General features: G+C 39.8%; 1 protein-coding gene and 1 non-coding gene across 4 annotated transcripts in view; both read right to left on the bottom strand.

Annotated features, from left to right (window-relative positions):
• LOC144522543 (basic helix-loop-helix ARNT-like protein 1) overlaps nucleotides 1-23,115 on the bottom strand; it is a 39,146-nt gene that overhangs the window by 5,660 nt on the left and 10,371 nt on the right. For 2 of the 3 annotated variants that reach the window (XM_078257709.1, XM_078257711.1), the window contains exons 3-18: nucleotides 21,895-21,958; nucleotides 20,260-20,407; nucleotides 19,924-19,944; nucleotides 19,688-19,720; nucleotides 17,663-17,692; nucleotides 16,901-17,058; nucleotides 15,995-16,074; nucleotides 14,911-15,003; nucleotides 13,725-13,842; nucleotides 12,217-12,366; nucleotides 5,942-6,188; nucleotides 4,697-4,803; nucleotides 2,927-3,077; nucleotides 2,348-2,427; nucleotides 2,073-2,181; nucleotides 1,132-1,225 (exon numbers count right to left, since the gene is read on the bottom strand). In XM_078257709.1, coding sequence (XP_078113835.1) covers nucleotides 1,132-1,225; nucleotides 2,073-2,181; nucleotides 2,348-2,427; nucleotides 2,927-3,077; nucleotides 4,697-4,803; nucleotides 5,942-6,188; nucleotides 12,217-12,366; nucleotides 13,725-13,842; nucleotides 14,911-15,003; nucleotides 15,995-16,074; nucleotides 16,901-17,058; nucleotides 17,663-17,692; nucleotides 19,688-19,720; nucleotides 19,924-19,944; nucleotides 20,260-20,407; nucleotides 21,895-21,940 — 1,665 coding nt within the window. In that variant the 5' untranslated portion in view covers nucleotides 21,941-21,958. Of the gene's footprint in view, nucleotides 1-1,131; nucleotides 1,226-2,072; nucleotides 2,182-2,347; nucleotides 2,428-2,926; nucleotides 3,078-4,696; nucleotides 4,804-5,941; nucleotides 6,189-12,216; nucleotides 12,367-13,724; nucleotides 13,843-14,910; nucleotides 15,004-15,994; nucleotides 16,075-16,900; nucleotides 17,059-17,662; nucleotides 17,693-19,687; nucleotides 19,721-19,923; nucleotides 19,945-20,183; nucleotides 20,408-21,894; nucleotides 21,959-23,115 lie in introns of those variants that run through there. The other variant, XM_078257712.1, reaches the window with a different exon arrangement.
• Nucleotides 10,396-10,499, bottom strand: LOC144522797 (U6 spliceosomal RNA). Its single transcript, XR_013502452.1, has one exon. It is a non-coding gene; the product is annotated as a U6 spliceosomal RNA (small nuclear RNA).

The following is a 23,115-nucleotide window of genomic DNA, read 5'->3' as shown; positions in this document are numbered from 1 at the left end:
TGTGATGTCACCCATAGATTTCTGAGGAGCCAAAATGGAGTTTGCGTTTCCTAGGATGGAGAAGGCATGACCTGCCCCAATTCTGCCTCTGATTGGATAGTACTTTTTGCCTTCGTTGGTTGGATTGGTTAGATTTAGGCATAAGGAGTGAGATTGGTTAGGGTAAGAATACCAGGGTAAGCCAATAAGAGGCTGGACATGCCTTCGCCATCCTAGCAAAGGCAAATTTGCCTTCTGGTAACTCCACCCGTCGCCATCTTGGCAGTGCCTGAGGTCGGTTAATCAAAAAATGGGCAAATATGTGGAGCATGGATGGAGCTGAGACGGGCTAAACGAAGCCTTCATTCTATGCTCGCCTCTTGTGACAGCAGCCAACTTTTTTAATTTTTTACTGTAAAGTTGGGCATTTTAACATGGGGATTGACACCCTTTTGAAGCCAGCCTCAAGTGGCCACTCAATGAACGGCAGTTTTTAGCACTTGCGCATTGGCTTCATTTTTCACCACCGAAGGTTGCCGTTTGACATAAAATGTTTGACTTAAAAGTCACAGATTTCTACAGAGTAAGTCGGTAAAATGGCAACATTGCATAGAGGTCTGCTGTCGTAAAGAAGATCAACGCTAAAAAACGAGTTGGCTGAGGTGGACTAAACAGTAAGAGTACAGTAAAGAAAGTATCAGATTTTGATCAGCTTTATTTTAGCCGATACAATCCATTAAAAATGCCCGGATTGACCCAGATCTTGATACTTTGGATCAGCAACTTTCAAATCGATAGACCAGCATGAGTTTTTTAAATGTCAAATATCTTATTTTTAAACTTATTCACTTCTTCAGTGACTACCTGGAGTTTCCGCTGGTTGTCTGGCAACAAACAAGTTATGAAATGTTAATTAGTGATCTTTTAGACGTGCTGGTAGATGGATTCTTGCCCTTTTGACAGAGCCAGGCTAGCTGTTTCCACTTGTTTCCATTCTTTATGCTAAGCTTAGCTAACCAGCTGCTGGCTGTAGTGTCATATTTATTGTACAAACACTAGATTGGTATTGATCGTCTCATGTAACTCTTGGCAAGAAAGCAAATAAGCAAATTTCCAAAAGATGTGTGTGTGTCTATCTCTGCTGTGTGTTACCTTCTTGCCCCCTGGGGAGCATGTGTCAGGTGGAGGGGTGCTGGTGATGTTCAGAGGGCTGGAGCCACAGCTGGAGGGGGAGGAGCCTCGAATCCTGATAGAGACACAGATGGTTGCAATGACTCTGAAATACACTTTGCATTTCATAGATTTTATTTCCTTACCATCAACCTCAATTGCAAAAAAACGGCAATGAGTCATGTTTTTTCACTTGGGTAACAGGTGCAAATGTGACCTACATGCAGCAATTTTAAACACTTTTATTGGAATGTGTCAGCGTTGCTATGGCAATAAGTAGATAACACATATCAATGGAGACAACTGGTATAATTTTAGCACTACAGCAGCCATCTGAGTCTGCGTTAGTCTGGAGGACTCAGAAATAAGCGGGGAGTACACACACTGTCCTATTTTACACAGTGAAGAACTTCTGGTACTTCTTCATTTTATCGTCAAATGTTTTTTAAAGATTATTTTTTGGGGCTTTTCTGCCTTTAATTTGACAGGACAGCTAGGTGAGAAAGGGGAGAGAGGGGGGGGAAGACATGCAGGAAATTGTCACAGGTCGGATTCGAACCCTGGACCTCTGCGTCGAGGCATAAACCTCTCAGTATATGTGCGCCTGCTCTACCCACTGACACAACCTGGCCACGTCAAATGTTTTTTAAATGACCCAATATTATTCAATACATTAAATGTGAAATGTTCTATAAAAAGCTTGAATCCTGCACATTTTATGTCATACAAGTTTCCCATTTGTCAAGCATGTACAGCAGCTTCTGATGTGTGATAAATCGTGCCATATCACACGATCTGTATGTCACCTCTATCACCTTCATCTACATTAAAACCTAGACCACAGGGATTTTCCAGTCAAGGACCAACAGACTTTGTGAGCTTTACTGGTTTTGAGATTGAAATACACTGATTTCATCTCCCACCTCTGGATCTCCATCACTTCCTCTGCAATCATGCGTCCAATTTTGCCAGCTCCTGCTCTTGTGCCACCGGGGATGCCAGGGACCGTCTGCAGTGCCCGCCTTCCTCCACCTACCAATCAACAGCAATCAGGAAAAAGAGATTTTATTCATTGTGAAAGATAAATGATTCTCAGTGGGGGATTATTGAAAGTGGCTGTGGGTTTAAAAAATAAAAAAATATATAAAACAGCCAGGTGTAAAGGAGCGCTGTGCATTTGTTTAAATTAGTATTTTACCCTCTGAGGTGAGAACGCTGTCCATACTCTGTGGTGAAGCAGCGGATTGAGGATAATCCGATCCTTCCATCATAGGACACCTGAAGAGATTAACACACGTGAAATGTTCTGATATTTCACAGCCAAGTACGTACTTCATCAGTTGTATGAGGTGTGAGTGTTCTCTAGGGTTGGGCATCGAGAACCGATTCCTACTTGGAATCGTTTCAAAAATTACGATTCCAGTGGAATCGTTTCTTTATTGGAATCGTTTGGAGGATTTGGTTTCAAATCTGATCATGGGTTCCAAATTTAACATGCACAAGTTTTGGTTTCCGTAGCAGCCAGGCGCTTGTTGTGTTTACTGTGCTCCAGCCTTGGAGCACAGTAAGCGGAACTCTAGTGTGGCTTTATTTTACATTGAAAAAGCCCGGTAAAACTGCAACCCACCATTGAATCAAAATAAAACGTTCCTCTTATTTGTGAAATAAGCATGTGACCAGTTTCAATTCCACCCCTAAAAGAATCGGAATCGAGAATCGATAAGAACCGGAATCGAAATCCAAACGATGCCCAACCCTAGTGTTCTCGTCTACTTACGACACAACAGTGTTGGTGGAGACGATGTACTCCACCTCCTTGGTCCAGGGGTTCATGAAGCTAAACCATCGGCTCCTCAGCGTGATGAAAGAGCCGTCTTTGATCTTGAATTTGTAACAGTTGGTGTTGATCTTCTCTCTCATCTGCAGCACTGTTGACAGCATCATCAGTGTGGTAAGTAAAAACATACACACATTCAGTACGATATGACAATATTCCAAATTTGATACAGGTCATGTAAACAGCATATTCCGGTTGGATATTCCGAATAAGGCCTTTGTCCGAATATAAGACATGTGGGATATTCCAGTATTATTTGGGTTTAAGAGGCCTTCTTTGGACATGTATACAGCGCATTCGGAATATGCGGAACTTTTAAAATGTTGCAAAAAAGAAAAAAAATAGAAAATCCGAATTAGAAGCGTTTCCATCAAATGTTTAGAGCGAATCAACCTGACTACGCAAAGCGTAGTTTCGTCACAAGTTGACGTTAGGCATAGTTGTAGATTGCAAACCGGCTTGCTAAATCAAAGAGTTTAGAAGCTAAGAGAGGTAGCATTGTACAAGTTGGCCACCTGTGCAGAATACAGGGTTGTGGCAGAGACATTTGGTGTCAGCAAGACAAACGTTCACCGCTGTGTCTGTGTCAGTTCATGACTAAGACGAGACAACGCTGACTAAGACTAAAGTAACATGCATTATTGTTGACGAAAAAAGACAAGATTAAAATGTTTTGCATAAAATAAAAACTAAGATAAAATCTCTCTTCATTTTCATCTACAATCATCTACTTTTTCATCATTAGATAGAACTAGTGTAGTGCCTGTTTGGAGCGTGTGCCTGTTCCAAACAGGCCAATTGCTAACTAAGCGCGGTTCAATGAGGCGCGGCACGGCTGCGGCTCATCTAGAGATTCGGCGTGTCCCCTTTTTTTCGTCTAGCCGTCACACATCCAGGTAGCGATGTGGCCCGGACAGGGGAGGGAGGGAGGATGCCCGGTTCAGCCTGCTGGTGAAGCCGCTCTTAAGCAGCTTGCAGAACGGCCGGAGAAATGTATGCAACCACTGGCAAGAAAACAACGTGCTGTAGAGCCCAGGAGCCCTGGCGCTTATCTAACATACACGTGCACGATTGTATTTGCGTAAAGGAAGACCTTCGATATAAAACCAGACATGTTGAACAAAGTTGCATTCAACAAAAAGCATTCAACAAGTGTATTTTGTCAGGTAATTATGACATTTAACCAATATTTAAGATGTGTGAGAAACACTATTTGACTGAAATGGTTATCAGAAATAATCTCAGAAATAATTTATTTAAAAAGAGACTAAAATGTTTTGACTAAAACTTGACTAAGATACCTTGAGTTCTCTTGTTGACTAAAACTTGACTAACAAAAAAGGTTTTTGTGAATGACTAAAACTAACAAGGACATTTGGCACAAGACTAAGACTAAATTAAAAATAGGTGACAAAATTAACACTACATGTGAGTTACATGTTCGCTACATCACAACTTATTCGGCAAAGCTGTTTACATCTCCCATTTTGCGCATTAACTCTTTTTCGAAAAAGGCCACCTGAAGTGAGCGTACATTTTTTTTCTCCAAATTTTGCTGTTTCCATCAACATTTTCTAATGTGATACTTCAAAATGTGCATAAAAATACGTTGATGGAAACATGAATACTGAAGACTTGACTCATTTACTTCATTCAGTCACTTCACCATTGAAATCCATGAAGATATTTTGTCTATCCATCAGCAGGTACCTTGTCTGTGGCACTCTGCCAGGTGGCCAATGTCATCCTGGTGGAAATACTCATAGAAGGAGGTTCCCAGCAGCTCCTGGGGCAGGTAGGCTAGGATGGCTGTGGCTCTGAAGGGACAGACAGAGAGACAGAGAAAGGTTGTGTTTATTTACAGTTGCTGATGTGTGACAAAAGCAAAGAAGTTCTCAACATGTTAATCAGCAAAGACAACTCTTGTTTTGTTTTTTTCAAGGCCAGCAATTAACACCATAACCCACAGGCTTTTTAGGGCTACTATAACGGCCAAACCGACACTCTGAACGTTGGTATCCTTTTGTTTGCACTGATAGGCCATTAACACATCATCACTCTCCATTTCTTTAGCAGCAAGGAAGCACACATATGCAGCCCCCACACACCATACACAGCCAGCTTGAACCCACACAACACATCTATTTTTAGAAAAAAATATTTTCAAGCTGCCACCCGATGCAGTAATAGTCTGATCATTTGCGCTGTGCGTCGTTTAGTTTAGCAAACACAAAGTCTCCAACTCAATAATATCTCACTGGAAACTAATTTAAAATGCAATAAATTAAATCATATTCCTGACATTCCTGACATACTGAGTGAAGTTTAGAAAGAACGAAGAACACAGAAATCAGTCAGTATCATCCTTCCTCCAGTCCTCTGTCCTCCACCCTCTGCTGCTGTGATTCCCTGCAGCCGTCTCAGCCAGCAGCTAAGTTTACAAGAATTTGCCTAATTTTAAGATATGTGGCAAACTATGCTAAACAGTTAAACATTTACAGATCGACTTTTGTTTTAGCTTGTTTGTAACAATTTGCTATTAGCCGAGCCAGCGCGTGTATGAAACATATATGTTCATACACAAATGCCTCTCTCATCCACTACTGAATGAGACTGTGGACAGATCAGATGTATGATGTACAGTGCTGAGCATAATGCCCATGCTAAAGTTGACTAAAAAGAGGAATAAAAAAAAAAAATCATCTTTTGGAAATTGAACTTAATTAAAAAAATTAGGAAAAATCCTACCTTTAAGGACACCAATTTTCTTTGTGAATGAATAATGTATCGTAAATAAATAAATGTTCTTTCTTTAAAATACAGGGGGCATAAGTGTTATGTTAAATTCCCATAATATGTTGAAATATTATTCCTTTCATACAAATTAATCAGTAGTCTCAGCTTGATCCAAGATGAATCTTGCTGAATGTTCGCTGACACTCTCTTGCATCTCACCTCTGGTCAACGAAGACAAATTTGCCATCGATGGCGTGCCGCGAGACGTACTCTGTGGGCTTTACCCTGATGTCTGCCAGGCTGGGTTGGGGGACAATGTGGGGGTGCAGGCGGCCTATGGCTACCAGGCAGCTCAGGTTGCAGCCCTCATTGTCGGGCTCGTTGTCTTCGTCGAGACCCATCTTGGTGGGCGGCCAGCTCTTTAGGTATCCCGTGCTGTGAATAGTGCAGAAGCTCTTACGGTCCGCTGTAAAGACGGGAGGAGTGGGGCAGAGATAGTGTTAGAGGTTTGGCTCACATTTGAAACTGTAACGGAACCGGATTGAAAAAACCTATTTAGGATTTTTAATGCCGTCTTGAAGAGTTTAAATATGCTGAAACGTTTCCATTTATAATGATTTAAAACATATGAGATAAAAACATTCTAAAAACATACAAAAAAAAACTTTCCCATATCATGCTCATTTTCAGATTCATACTTGTATTTTGGGTTTATACTATAACATGTTTACATGCTATGGACGCTAAATTATCTAGGTTAATATGCACAGCATAAGGGACCCTTTCAGGGATGCTAGTTGAATCTCCTTCCAACAACTACAGTTTGACATTCCTCAGTCTAAAGGCTCTCCAAAAGATTCATTTCAGTCACATTTGCCAGGTGTCAGTCTTATTACATTTCTATTTGAAGTAAGTGCAGTGTCCCTTCGAAACGTGCCTGTTCGGAACAATCCGACTGCTTAGCCTGTGGTATTGCTGCTTGAAGCTTCTCGAGAACCGCTCATCCAAACAACTTCACACTCTACACTGCGCTTCCTTGGGTCCTGAGCAATACACCTGCCAAGACATGGTTGCGTCACATACCTGGCGCCTACTCACGGTCAGAAACACCGTTAAAATACACTCTGGTTCACAGGAAACTGAGAGTAGACTTAACCGTTAGGCAAGGTAGGCAACTGCCTATAAATGTATTAGCATGTATTAACAGCTATAGATTCATTATATTTAGATAATAAAATATTGAATATGTTACTATTCTAACTCATTGTACCCTGAAATAACTTACAGAAGGCCCCCCCAAAGCACTTACAAAATATGCAACTCAACTACATACTACTGACTGTGTACTTTTACTTCAGAGGAAAACATTGTACTACATTTACCTGACAGAGAAATATTGCCGGTTATGTTGCAGATTCAGATTTTACTTACAAAATACAACAATTAAAACATGATGAATTATTATTGATTAATCTATCCAGCAGTATATTAGAGTAGAAAGCTCATCTTTGAACAGATAGAGTAGAGTACATTTAAGTACATTGTACTGATAATGCCTCTTTCACTCTTCACTCGTAAGTAAACATTTGAATGCAGGACTTGTACTGTGTGGTATTCGTAGTTTAACTTTAGAAAGAAAATGTTTTGTGTAGGCCTACCTTTTCTACCACTGCAAATGCCAAAATTCACAGTTAGAAAAAGGGTGAAAAATAAAGGAAGACAGTGGTTGCCTGGGGCCCCCCAAAACACTAAATCTGCAGCTGAAAAACACGATTCGCTGCTACTCACAGTCAGAAACAAAGGTGAAACACACTAAGCAAAGGCATTCATTGCTAAATCGGCACATTAGTCGCTTGCTTTGACATTACCACCACAGTTTTAAAGTAATGTAATTAGTGGAGGTATTTTGGCAGCGGTAACGTTATAAGTGTTATAACTTAGTATGGTAAACTTACACAATTTGAGTTGCGAGGGCAGAGGGACGATGTTCCTGTAGGATATCCGCTTGTTCTCATTAACGGAAGAGTAAAAGTATTAGTTTTAAAGTTGGTATATCCAGCAGCAAAAGTGAACTGCTGTTTATTTACACAGTGGTCTCTATTGGCGTTTTTCCATTTACCAGAGGCCCATTTCAGAAAGCAGGTTTAGTGAAAACTCTGAGTTTGTTAACCCTGAGATGAGGGAAACGGAGAGGTTTTCTGTTTCAGAAAGGGAGGTTAATCAAACCTGAGAGAGAGGGGTAACTCCAGCCTGTTTCAGAAAGAGAGGTAACTTAACCTCAGAGTCAGTTACTATGGTAACTGAGCCTGTGAACCTAACCTGGTCGGGAGCAGGTTTTCTTCAATAAATCTCGAGTTTCTCTCAGTCCTCCCTCTGACACAGCGCTCTTTCATTTCCCCATTCATTCATTCAGTCTGTATCAGGCGCATTATAGCGCAGTTTGTTATCTGCATGAATAAAAAAACAGTGTTGGTTTATTAACCATGTTAGGCAGACTATATTTTTTCTTCCTCAAAACATGGCATTTCCTTTTGTCGACGATCCCGTTGATGAAGAAGCTGTATTACTTCGCAGGGAGTTAAACATACGTCGGGAGATGATATTGAGGCCCCGACTATAGATGCATTTTAATTTCCAGATACCAGCCTACCTAGCCTGGTTGACACCTGACCCTTCTCAGTTGTAACTGAGAGTGGGCCTGGGCAAGGTTCATTCGCAGCTCATTTCCAAAAGGGGCGTCACCAACGGACGCCGCTCAAATGCTTCTGGGCGCATTGGATAGTCCTTTGGAAAAATGGGCTTAAATGGGCTCTTGGCCAGACTGACTAGCAGAGCAAAATCTCCAATTTGCCGGAAGTTCGTCAGGGTTTTCCCTATTTGAGCGGTATCGTTTTTCTTCCCAGTCTATCAGTTATGTAGCCTACATAACCTTATCCGTCCTCATATCACTAACGTCACCCATCGTGGACATGCTCTACATCCCATAGGGCTGCACGATTATGTCCAAAATGATAATCACGATTATTTTGATCAATATTGAGATCACGATTAATTATCACGATTATTTGTTGATTTTAACCAAAACTAATTTTATTGTCACATAGGCCAATTATAACTGCTTTCACATCCATATTGTGCTACATTCCTGCCAATACATCCATATTGTGCTACATTCCTCCTTTGTTGAAGGATACTATGAAGGAGTATGCCGTTTCAGCTGTTGCGCGACCGCTTTCCACACATGCGCATTTGCTGTGAAAAGACACAGGCAACGCAATTTTCTGTTCTGTTCAATTTTTAACTACTAAAGGGAATTCACGCGGAACCGTCACAACTCTGCCGTCCTTATGTTAAGCCCGCCCACCGACTCTATACACGATGTTATTGGCCTGACCAAAATTGGGTTTTTCCAGCTCGCAAGCCAACGGAGAGTTGCTAGACTGACCCTGGCTGCAAATTACATTTGCTGCTGCTAGGGTGCGTCTAGATTTCTACGCTACGTTTCTTTCTTTCTACACTGAAACAAGTAAAGTCAAAACATCGTTCTGTTCTTATGTACACACACGTGAAAGAGTTGCTTCAGGTGGCAACAACCGAGTACAAGCCAGACATGAAAAGGATTGTGGATAACAAAGACTGTCAGGTTTCCCACTGAATTAATCTAGGTAAGAAAAATCTATGAAAACTGCTAAGTAGTATGACTGTCATTAGATCTGGAAGTCACTGTTGAAGTGTGGACGTGCATGTGTTGTGTGGCTCTTAGCTATGGTGCAGGTTTGTTTTTGGCTCTTTATGCTGAACTGGTTGGCCACCCCTGGTCTAGACCTTCTCTATCTGTAAAGTGTCCTGAGATCACTTTTGTCATGATTTGACACTATAAATAAAACTGAATCGTATTGCTGGGGAATGCCGTGCTTTTTCGAATTTAATGCAATTTAGACACGCGATGTTCAATATTAATAAACTCTGAATAAACCATAAGGACCACTCTATGCAGCAGCGGAGTGACTCAAGCATGTCTTCACCTGGCAGTTTTAACTTTGCTGCATAGTGTGTGTGTGTGTGTGTGTGTGTGTGTGTGTGTGGGGGGGGGGTGGTGTGTCAAAAGAAAAATAAACTGATGGAGTTGAAAAGGAGATCACATCAGCAGAACTTCATTCAAGACGAAAATAACAACTAGGAAAATAACAACTAGGCAAATATACAAAGCGGCTTTAATTTAACGACCAAATGTACTGAAAAAATTTGATTCATCATCTTTTCTGAATCTGTTCAAGCATCTCCTGGAATTTGGCAAAAACATAATCAGGTATTTACTCCTTTTCTCACCAGGCAGCACCGTGTTTCTCATTTTAACCTGAAGTGGACAGAAACGAAATGCAGTCCAGAAAAGAGTACCATTTTCTTCACAAACACCACTTTGACACACCATAGCACTTTCTACAGTTACTGCGGTGTCTTCCTAATTTTAACAGCGTTTCCCTCATCAACTTTTCACAGAAACGTATCTGAATTTATTATCATTATATGGGTTTTTGTTTTGGTTGCCTTCTCCCGTGCTGCAGTACCACTGCAACTAAACTGTTACTAATGCGCTGGCAGAGGGTGCCCTTGTGCCAAAACAAATATCACTAAAAACCAATGGGGGAAAAATATAAAAAACATATTTAAATGAAAAGTGAGAATACTTCCCAATTGTGCGTGCCATCCTTGCACCAGGGGCTCTACTAATCTTCTTTGTATTGTTCCCAGTTTAATACATGTGAAGGGATATGAAGCTTTTAAGAGACCACCAGAGGAGTACTGATGATCTCTGTTGTTCGAGGCCCGTGTATGCATAGTCAGAATAAGCGGTGGAAGAAATATATTGGTAAAACATGTTAGTAAAACGTCTGCATTCAAAATCCTACTGAAATGGAATACAGCTAAAAGTCAACAGTGTATAATTTTTTTTCCTTGGTCTGGACCAAATGAACCGAACTATAGGTATAAAAGCTCCCCCATTTTCCACAATCTGCCAGCAATTACTACTTTTAACTAATTTTGAGATCTACTCACATTTTAGCAGAGACACTGATGATTTAGTGCTATTTTTTTTATTTTTGTACATCTCTCTGGGCAGTATATAACCCGTTAACGCTTTTCTGCCATAAAAAGGGTTCCTGTATTGTTGAGTTACTGGTAGTACTGTGTGCAAGATTTTGCTTTTGGCAGACCAGATAAGGTTAATAAGGGTTAAACAGTTAAATAAGGGTTAAGTTAATGAACATATAAAAAAGATGCGATTAAAGATGCCAACCTCCTTGGTTGTGTAATGGAGATGTTCTCATGCTAACTGAGGTGTACTTCCTTGTTTTAATAAGGATGTGCCTCTAAAAAATAAAATAGAAGAAAAAACAGAAGAGCACCAGGAAAGCAGGGCTTCTGCTTTCATAAGGTAACTGAAAGACTGAAAAAAAAAAAAAACAGTGTCTTAAAGGGTAACTACTTTTTTTTTTAACCGTAGGAAATTTTCCTATGTTTTTGTGTCTAAGTGACTGATGGGAACAACAATCTTTGACATTTGTCCAGTATTAAGCGAGATCGCTACAGTGGGCAGCGGCAAAACAAGCTACAATGTAAGTTAATAGGGCAATTGTCCAGCTTGTATTTACGTTCACAAAAGTGCTCGTTTTGCCACTGACAGGCTCAGATTCATATCCTAAGTGTCTGACAACATTATGGAAAGGAGTTCTAAGGAGGTCGACCTTTCTGTTAAAGAGTAAGATCCTTTTTTTAAACAAAAACATCCACAAAATTGCGTTCGCTAAACCCACCAGACTCCATGAAAAATAAACAGTAATTTTAGCATCGTAAAATACACTTCATTCAAAGTCGACAGAAACAAAATAAAACTATGAAAAGCCGTTTTGGGTCGTGTTTCCACTTTTCCAACCATCACAACTCTAGTTCTGGTTGAAAAAAAAACACAGTTTATCGATTTCCATGTGAAAATATGTTGGCTCTATACATGCTTAAAGTATTGCTTTTTTAAATGGAGTCTGTTTCTGGTTAAACAGAAAGGTCTTAAAGAGGTTTTAAAGGTCTATCTCTGAAGGGATCCTTTCCATAATGTTGTCAGTCACTTCACTTTTGTGAAGGTAAATACAAGCTAGACAATTGCCCTATTAACTTACATTGTAGCTTGTTTTATCTCGCTTAATACTGGACCAATGTCAAAGATTTTTGTTCCCATCAGTCACTTAAACACAAAAACATAGGAAAATAGGGTCCAGGTCTTTTAAAAAAAATGGTAGTTACCCTTAGGTAAAGGCTGAATGTAGAGAAGAGCCCTTGACTGGCACTCAAAGATGAAAACTGATGGGGAGATGCTTTGAGTAGGTCAAAGCTTCCTCTACAAGGGAAGCAGCCTTACATGTTAGGGGAAGAGGATGATTGTGGGTGAAAGAATATCAGTTTTAATTCATGTTTTAGGAAAACAAACCGTACCTTACCTTTTTTCTTAGAGCAGGTGGAGGGAAAGTCTTTATCCTCTACTTTGACAGAGGGCCTGTTGCACTTCATCCTGCAGAAAAATGACCGTCTGGCTCCAGAACAGAGTCTAGATGGGCCGGGGGTGATGTCTGTCTTCACTGGAAGACCAGCTGCACATACACAAACATACATATAGTTAACATAGCGACAGGTTGTTTTTTCTTTAACATAATTGTTTTTTGTTTTTTTTAAAGTTTTTTTTGGGGCATTTCAGCCTTTAATGGAAAGAACAGATAGATATGAAAGGGGAGAGAGAGGGGGATGACATGCAGGTCTCAGGTTCAGCCTCGAACCCTGGACCTTCTGCGTCAAGGTATACACCTCCATATATGTGCGCCTGCTCTACCAACTGAGCTAACCCAGTCATAATTGTTTTTAATGTTCAGTGCAGATGCTTTTAAAGCGTTATTGCATTATTGTCTGCAATATGAAAGCTGACATTTTTTTCATTACTCTCAGAACTTACAAAACTCTAAATGTATTCTTATAACATCCATCAGTCTGAAACTCCTGTAGCCAAATTCAATTTGTCTTTCTATTTTCAGTGCCTATATTTTAAGTCTTGAATGATGCCCATTTCAGCCATTTGCATCCATGCAGTCTTAAAATAGTTTTTCCATTAAGAAAATGTATTCAACTATTACTCGCCATTGGTCCTCTGTGGGGGGGAATCTATTTCACACCATTTCCTTGTCATAGCGTTTTTACTTACTTTCAGTAATATTTCAATCACTTCCATCTGTTCTTTGTAAGATTCCTTTTGCCAAATTACCAAATGAGAGCTCCTATATCTCAGAGGAACAGCAGATCGTTTGTGGGAGTTGCTACATCCCTAAAAGGCTCATTGATTGCGGTTCACCGGCTGTCATGCCAGAAAGTGATTGCTGTCTATGCTCCATGCAAATTATAAAAATTAATCATACACAAACACATGGTACATGAACGCCCAGGCTCTCGGGCTCTCCAGCACTCCGGCCGTTCTGCGCACGGTTTAAGAGCGGCTTCCCCGGCAGGCTGCCAGGTTCCCTCCTTCCTCCGCGCGGGCAACATCGCTACCTGGAGGGCAACATCACTACCTGGATGTGTGACGACTAGACGATAAAAGGGGACACGCCAAATCTCTAGATGAGCTGCAGCCTATTGTTGACTGACTGAACCGCGCTTATAGTTAGATAAAGTTGTGGGGGAAAAAATTCTGGTAACCAAGCAATGCAGCCCGTTCCGAACAGGTGGGCACGGCACTAGCTCAACAAATAAACAATACAACCAGGTGCTGTATTTCACAATAAATATTATTTTCTAGAGACATAAGGCAGCCTTGAGATTGCTGACAGCTACAGTTTTGCCTGCTAGCATGAGGACACAACAGATTAAGATGTAAGCTCAGAGTGAAAGGGTGGAATACACAAGAGATCGACATTAACTAGATTCCAATGCTACACAATAGATAATGTGTGTTTGGACTTACTTTTAGCGTCAATGAGTCTCTCTCGTGGGGCCGTATCGGAAGAGGACAGCTGCTCCTTGACCTTGGCAATGTCCTTGGGGTGTAGGTAGTCAAACAGGCTCTGACCTATCAGGTCGTTCTGGATGCAGCAGGTGGAATATATGAGTGACAGACAAAGAGAATCAAGGGAATGACGTGAAAGGGGAATAGGGGCAAGGAACATAAAACAAGATGGGCAAGGACAGAACTACTAACTAAAAACATCTACTACTACTTCCATAAACAACATTAACTTCTCTAAAGTCAGCGCTGTGATAACTGCTACTTTAGTTATTTCATGTGGTAGCTTTTCTGGTAAATTGCAAGGCAATTTAAATCTTTTATATCAAAATTGGTCTATATCCTTGACGTTCCACTTCCGGGATTGCTCCGGTGCGGCAGGAAATTCTGCTGGACGCATGCATTTTCCGCTTCCTTCCACTTTCTTTGTGTTGGAATTTTAAATTCTGTGGATTTATGAGGACTATTGTTGACTGCTCCTCAGATATCTGCATGGTAGATTGAGACAGCTAGATGTTGTTGTGCTTGGTTTAAAGAAATGCCAATAAACCAGAGCACGTTTTTCTCCCATCCTGGAATGCTGTGTGGAGTAGCCAGACCCTCCTTCACTTCGCAGCGTGTGGATGGTCTGGCAAAGCGAGACTATATAAAAATGAACTACTGAGAGAAACAGAATATCCAACTCAAGTAATGAATGAGCTTGAATTTGATTTTTCATGGTGAAAAAATGCCGCTGATTTGAGAAAATCCTTTTATATCTTTTTTTTTGCCAAATAAAAAGGTCAACACTATGGAATCCTGTGTAATTTGCAGAGTGACTGATGTGATGAAGGATATAAAAAATGTCAAGTATGACACATACTATAAGTTGTTCTTGTGTTCTATCCTATTATTATTTCATGTATATTGTATGTATGTATATTGTATCCTATTATTTCATGTATATTGTATCCTAGTATTTCATGTATATTCTGTGCTGTATCTATCTATCTATCTATCTATCTATCTATCTATCTATCTTCTTCAAGGCTGAGAGGCTTAACAATTACTTAAGCTGGCTAAACATATTATCAACACTACCTTTTTGAGTAACACGCAGTAAATGGACATAAGTCCCTTTTTCTCCAATTCACAAATACCTCCTTACCTGGCTGTAGTTGAGGATCTTGTAGACTGATTCGGAAACAAAGAGGATCTTTCCGCGGTCGCACCCAACCACAAACAGGAAACCATCAGCAGCCTGCATTATCAAACACACAAAACACTGGAATAAATATGGGGCATTCCACAAATTAATTTTCTTCATAGAAAAGACGAAAAAAATGAATTCTTTAAAAATGCCTACTTTGGTCCAATATTAGGATACACGGTATGATTTAGCTTTACATTGCTTCATGTTTTGAGTACCATAATTAGTAGATAAGACTGGCGACAAATGATGAAAATGAATAGTACAAAGAGTACCATGCAGACTGCATGGCGAATCAAGTATTGTGCTACTGTAACATATCCCTCTTGCATGTTATATTAAATAGACAATTTAAGCTTTAATTATTTTTGTCAGTAATTTTACCTCTATTTGGTAGTGAATGGTAGGTGTCCATTTTCGTGCTATTTTCATATTTTTTTTGCTGTTATTTTTTTATTTCATATTTAATAGTTACAGTACCTAAGGTAACGTTGCAGCTATGAAGCCCATCACTGGGGTAACAAGTCAGAACGGGCTTGTATCCCGCAGATGAGTGTGTGACTGTGATGAAAACCTGTAAATATTAATGTACAGCCTATCTGAGAGACAGTAACTACACCCAGAGTAATCATTTATGTGTAAATATCCACCTGTATCATTAGTATCTTTGGGTGAATTGTAATGTAGTTTTTTTTAACGCTAAAAGTCTTTGATCCTGGACCGTTGATCCTATACGTCAGTTAGTATAGCATATAGTTTGGCTACAGAAATCATTCATCAGTGTTGGAAGTTTCCTTTGCTTATTATTTTATTTTATACTGGCTAGTTTTACTGAGGCCGGGCTTGTATCCCTCAGATCCCGAAATGCTTGTAAGCGATAAATCATCATTAGTGTTTGTTCCGTTGGGAGTCTAACCGTCAGCCATTAGTTCACCACCATCATCACTACACAATGCAGAGAATCAGGAGTTTAAACTTTTAAACAGTTACACAAGTGACACTGTGTATGTGTTGGATGCCTAATCATTTGAACTGCACTCACCCTTAATATCAAGTGCTTCAGTTCATCATCTGAGAGGAAGGAAGGCTTGTAATTGGCCTCTGTGTAGGGGTTGGCTGCACCTGAACACAACAGTGAACACAACAGTGAACACCCCACTCACACCTGAAGGTATTCAGACTGAAAATGCACACACTGTAACAGCTCACACAGTTTGTGGGCCTTATTAAGTGAAAGTTATAAGTAGATATTCTTCCATCTACTTTAAGTAACCCAGCATTCTAGTAAACAGACATGTTTTACTAAAAAATAAGTTTGCTATTGCATATATTTAGATGGTCAACATGATTGTTGATTAGTAACACGTGAATCATTTATTATTTGCTTAGCTACTGAAGTCTCTGGCTTTTATAACCAATTGTCTTCCTTTATTCCTTTTTTGTAAAAAGCAATCCTTCATCTTCTTTGCTGCTCAAAGGTGATCACAGGCCACTTCCGCCAGTGTATTGCAAGCGCGCCAGGCTTAAATTGACTCCCTGCCGGGCCTTATCATCTGGGCAAAAAGCGAACTTCTTTAGGAAATACCTCAGTGCCAAGGTTGTGTGCCTTGCCAGAGCTGAAGCAGACAAATTAAAAAAAATCTTGTTTTTGTCAGTCAACTAATAAATTAATTGACTAATCGTGCCGTTATATCTCTGATCCAATCTCTATGTGAAGCTTTCACCTTTATTTTCCCATTCATGAATAGACACAGTAAGGTGTGCCAAAGAGCTGTCAATATTGTTGCAATTCTTACAGAGACATTTCCCTAGTGGCACTTTTCACAGTTGTGTACAGTACATGAATACAGTATGAATATAGTATGTTGGCAGTATTATTTTCAGGCAGTACCAACCACAGCTTATGTAAACCCCTCATAAATTGAGCTATCTCCAGCGATTTACTAACCTCGGAGTGTCTTCATGTGCTGGACAGCCATGCGCAGGACCGTCAGCTTGTCTAGTTTGCGGGACATGGCGTTACAGGTGGGCACCAGTGACGCCAGCTCGTCGATGAAGCTGTTCATCTTGTCCCTGCGACGCTTCTCGATCTGGCTGTGAGCCTCTCTGTAGAGGAAGAAGCATCAGACATTAACAGACAGTGATCTTACACTGACTGTTCTCCTCTTTTCCAATCTGTCTGGCATAAATCCAAAGGAAAAGAAAATCATTTTGGATTTGTATAAAAGACAGAATCTTGCAACAGGATTGCAAGATAAGGCAAGTTATCCTTCAATGGGTTGCATTCTTGCACTGCGAATTATCCATCACCTCGCACTCTTGTCTACCATGATGATGAATCTGCGCTAAGAACACACTGCTCTCTAAAGACGAAAGATGAAATGCCTTGGTGTTATGTCCATCTTTGAGGACTGTAAGAACACATCCGAAGGTTTATCCAACTTTTCTGTTCTGTCTTCACTAGCTGCTACTAAAGGTGGTACTTTCCACGCAAGACAAAGAGAGCTTGTCATTAGCCATTAGGAATGCTCTTACAGTCCCTTACTTGAACATAATGCTTGGATCTATACACTTCAATGTATAAAGTTTCTCATTATCAACGTACACAAAGCACTCTCTGTTCCCAATCAGACAGAGGGACATTTAATGCATGCAAGAACGATTAGAAGGCGGGGGGAATGAGGGAGAGAACGGAAAGGAGTTTTTATACCTGGCATTCTTAATCCTGCCCTGTTGGTCACTGGAAAGACAAACAAAGATATATTAGAGAGGGGAAATTGGCAAAAGGGAATGTTTAAGAGAGAAGAAACTTTAAGGTTTTTGGTTGCTTGACTGCTTCAAGTCAGATTCACCAAATTCTCTTAATACATTTTAAATCCTCATAAATGTGTCTTATAAATGTTAACTTGGTGAATGCCTACAGTTTGTGAGTAAGTCTGTGTTCCTGAAAATTGATCATTGCTATATACAGTAAGGCTACGTGGTTCACTCTATTTGCAGGCAAGAATTCGGCTATTCACAAAAAAACTTTTTAAACTGCTGTTGGAAATCAGCAGGCAAAAGAAGTGTCCGAAAATATAACTACAGCTGTCAACATTGGGTCATTGCAGAGCAGTACCATGACAGGAAATCCTAAATTGCAAAAAGGCCATCTACAGTGACTGCATCATGTGTGTGTGCCACAAAAGGAGAATATGAGTTGGCACCACTGAATTATAAAAGTTACAAGTTACTGTGCCAAAATCCTTAAACAAAAAACAAATTCTCACTAAATTAACAAGCCATTAACACACATGACACTGAACTTATATGGCAACAGCAAATGGACATTCTTAAATCAACAAGGTTTTTCCTCCTTTGGAGGAAGGCAGACAACTTGGAATGCATCTTGTACAACCACTCAAGAATTTTGTTTGTTCCTAAGAGAATATCTAAATAACTGAAAAACGGGTTTAATGTCACAATTACTGGTATATGCAACTTATGAACAACTCTGTTTGTATGAGTAGTTGTGTCTTGAGGCCCGTTCCCATACAGACAGAAGTGAGCAGGTCCAAAGAAAACTGTCAGTGAGGTATGTGAAAGGGAAAAAGATTTTCTAATGTTCAGATGTTGCAAATACTTTTTGAAGACCAAATATGGTTTTATAAAGAAAATCATTTTATTTGAAAATAATTCTAATACACATTGAATAAAACACGGTAGGCTGTTGTTTTTAACATCTTTTAAATAAAATAATATTTTCAATATATTTTTAGATGAAAGTGTCCCATTTAAATTAACGGTAAATATTTCCAAGGCCTTCAGCTGAATGACTGCTCTGGTAATGGGCATCCCATCATTCCGTTTTTCAGTCACATAATCACACACGCTTTGAGGACCACGGTAAGATTTTCTCTGGCCGTTTGCATTTTTAGACATGACTACACATCGTTGTACTTCCGTTCTAACTTCCGACTTTTTTGTAGCTGGATGTATCATTTGTTGCGTCTAAATATGAATGTGGATAACGTTAGTGATAGTGAGATGCTTGCTACAGTTACACTTCTAGTGATGAATCAGCATTTTATTTCTCTGAGTCACGGCTTTGTTCTAACGCCTCTGGGCGCTCTCTCTCTATCTCTCTTGACCATATAACGTTACCGTGCTTTCGGGCGCTCGTTGAGGCTCCGTCTAAAACTCTGCCATTTCGACCAGCTGTTTGTAACATTAAAATAAAATGGATTATGGATCATTTCTATAGTTTATGGCTGACTTTACTAGCTGACTTCTCTATTGGCTGTTGAAACAGGTGACGTGCCTTACGTTCTTAAACCAGCCTCTGCAACTTGGAACAACTGATTTGTAGCGCGACCATCAGCTGGCTTGAGTCCAGCTGAGACTTTGTTCGAGACGATCGCTGTGTCTCTCCATGTTTCAGGCCCTGGCACTAGCTAGCTGTGAGGGACGGTGACTCGCTTCAGTTAGGAGGTTGCAACACGCGTTTTACTCGTTTTGTGCGGTTGTTGTGGGTGTATTAACATAAAAAAGTCTAGACCCCAAATATAAGACGACCACACTTTTTCAGACGTATTTACAGCGGGAAAAAAAAACGTCTTATATTCGGACCAATACGGTATATCACTAGTGAAACTGGATCATTTCGACGACGGGGATGATAAAACTACAGCACATGCGACAATGCTTGAATAATTAAAGCACCCAATATATTACCATGATAATGATGGCCTCTTACCTTCCCAGTTTATCTTTGTCTGGGTCCATGTCACTAAGGAGGAGAGACAGGAGGCATACGTTTCAACAAGAACAACAGAGAACATCAAAGTAACCAAAGGTTTACTGGGTTCAGTTGTTTTTCAGCGTATTCATTATTTCATGGTGCAAAATCAATTGTGGGTCATTACTAATTCAGATCTTTATAAATTACACTTTGTGCTAAATCTACTAACATTGAGTCATGTTTGAACTTACTCAAATGAGAAGCCATCAATTCTGCAAAGAGATACAAATGCATTAATCAGTTTCGGTCATGAAGGTATTGTGAGGTATACAGTATGTGATTATTTACAGTGTGGAAAAAAAAATAACTGATTGTCAGCGTTTAATAGTACACATTTCTTTCTTTCTTTCTTTCTTTCTTTCCACCCTGCCTTTTTTTCTTAATGCCATTTGTTGCCTTTTTTAAAAATATTTTTCTTTAAATTCACTTTCTTTGTTTCATTCTCATTTACTTGTCATTATGTCTTTCCATCCTTCCTTTATCCATTTTTGTCTTTCCTTCTTTTCTTTACTTCCTGGTGTCCTTACTGGTAATCGGTAGTGCTGCCCTTCCTCTTGCGGGTGTAGTCCATGCTAGGAGTGCTGATGGAGCTGGAGATGAGGTCAGTGGACCCTGGGGACATGAAGTCAGTCATTGTAGACGAGATGTCCATCCTTTGGTCTGCCATCAGGTCATCTGCAGAGCAAAGACCAAAATCTCTTTCATTCAGCCTAACCATGCCTCACCGACTTTTCTGAATGGAGTAGGTAAGAAATGGGTGGGCTACAGGTGTTTCGTAATAAGGTAAAACCTTTAGGAGTGAATGTATGTGTAAAAACACAGTGCAGTACAAACTGTTTCCATGTATAACTAAAACGCATATCACAGAAGAAAATGTAAATAACATAGAAAGGACAGTCACTCTTAACCAGTGTTGGGGAAGTTACTTTTAAAAAGTAGTGTTTGCTTGTTACTCGTTACTTCTTAAAAAAGTAATCCGTTACTTTACTTAGTATGGAAAGTAACTTTTTACTTTACTCGTTACTTTTACGTTACTTTTAAAAGCAGGGGTCTCTAGCAGAGACTGAAGTTAATTATACAAAAACTATCTTTGACCATAAAGCCAATCTCTGGTTTATCAGTGAAGTGTCTGAACTACACTGCATACTGGATTCTCTACTCACAGAGTGATGGCTGATTCATTATGAACGAGTCCAGCGCGGATTGAATGCACGTCGGCAGGTCATCGGCGTTACACTACTTTTTACGTTACGTTACTGTAATGCGTTACTTTGTAACGTGTTGTTACACCCAACACTGCTCTTAACCCTTGTGTTGTTGGTTGTTTTACGTCGTTTCTGAAGCTTTTTCCGACATTTGTGTCACTTTTTTTTTTACGTTTTGTCACTTTTCCCGAAGTTCTTTGTCACTTTTTCCGATGTCTTTGTCGATTTTCTTTCTGCGCTTTTGACATTTTTGTTGTTGTTTTTGACATTTTTAAGCTTTTTAACATTATTTTATCAATTAGTTTCTTCAAATGCTATAAAATTTATTAAAACACACATATTCAATGAAAGTAGTGAACTGATCGTGGCCGGGTTAGCTCAGTTGGTAGAGCAGGTGCACATATACACGTCATTCCCCTTCTCTCTCTCCTTTCATGTCTTCATCTGTCCTGTGGAAATAAAGGCCTAAAATGCCCAAAAAAATCATCTTTTAAAGAAAGTAGTGAACTGATCATTTGTTTTACTTGTAAAGAGCGTTGCACAGAACCATCCCCGTTATTTTTTTGACAATTTGGTTGAAAGAAACACACATTTCTGATATAGAGCTTTTTGAAAATGGGTCAAAAACATCAGGAGGTTTAAATATGGCACGCATAAGTGAGCTAGATTAATAAGCACTCCAGTATTTATCATGTGGGGCTGTTGATTGTAATGGGTGCGTGTTGAAATATGTAACTAATTACTAATAACATGAGGGTTAGCCATGGTATCTATATTGACTGCAGTACTGGCTGACAAGAAAACCCCATTAAAGTTAAAAGACAAGATCAAAGCGGCCCCTGTGGAAAATATCCGCAGTTAAGCGGGTTTCAGACATGCATATTTCTTAGGATGGGTCAAACACATTTGCTGTTGTAACAGGGAGAGTTTAATGGCAGAATAAGAAGTCACACTCACCACAGATGTTCATCACAGCCTCTGTGTTAAAATCATCTCCTTCCATCCACTCTGGAGCCCACAACTGTGAACACACAATATCACGTTTACAATTAACTGTCAGTCCCAGCAGGAAAGGAGCTATTCTGAAACTGAGCAAAAACATTAAAATCAAAACACTGAAAGAAAACGCAGACACACAGTTTTAGTGACCTCGAAACATGCGGCAAACATCATGGAATCTAGGTCAAATGTGGAGGCAGAATGAACAGGAAACCACTATTGTCTCAGTAACTGCATGTATATGCACAGTATGTCACAGTTAATATTTTCCAAGGAGATTTAGGTCATACGATAGCAGTTACATGACACACACAAGTCATAGTGATGTGTCATGTGTGTTCCCATTCCCTTATTTCAACCCAAAAAAGTATTTAAATTATTATTTAGTATTTTCTCAACTGAATCTGACCTAATGTTAAGAAGATGAACAACTTTCGGAGTAGGGCTGGGCAATATATCAATATTATAACGATATCGTGATATGAGACTAGATATCGTCTTAGATTTTGGATATTGTAATATCGTAATATGACACAAATGTTGTCTTTCCTGGTTTTACAAACTGTATTACAGTAAAATGATGTCATTTTGTGAACTTACCAGACTGTTCTAGCTGTTCTATCATTTGCCTTTACCCACAGTCATTAAATCCACATGACTGATTATATATCAAAAATCTAATTGTAAAGATATTTTGTGAAAGCACCAAATGTCAACCCTACAATATCGCCGCAATATCAATATCGAGGTATTGGGTCAAAAATATCGTGATATTTGATTTTCTCCGTATCGCCCAGCCCTACTTAGGAGATAATGACATCTACTCAAAACTCTGTGAGCCTACTTTATGAGACTTGGGCTCATAGTTGGGGGTTCAAGCCCCACAGGGGCGCCTGGTTAGCTCACCTAGTTGAGCGTGCGCCCCATGTTCAGAGGCTCAGTCCTTGTCGCAGTGACCGCTGGTTCAGATCCAACCTGCGGCCCTTTGCTAAATGTCATTCCCCCTCTCTCTCTCTACCACTTTCCTGTCTTAATCTGTCCTATGAATAAAGGCAATAAAAGATGGTACATCGTAGAAACGTGAAAACGCCACCAATGGTTGGAAGTTGTGTGCTGCTCAAGAAATATGAACCTAATCAGCCACATGGTGGGGCTGTGAAAAATAAAGTTTCCGTTGTT

This window comes from Sander vitreus, chromosome 8, assembly GCF_031162955.1.
Source record: "Sander vitreus isolate 19-12246 chromosome 8, sanVit1, whole genome shotgun sequence".
NCBI classification, from domain to species: Eukaryota; Metazoa; Chordata; class Actinopteri; order Perciformes; family Percidae; genus Sander; species Sander vitreus.
The sequence above is the reverse complement of the archived record's forward strand: the minus strand, read 5'-3'. Positions and strand labels throughout refer to the sequence as shown.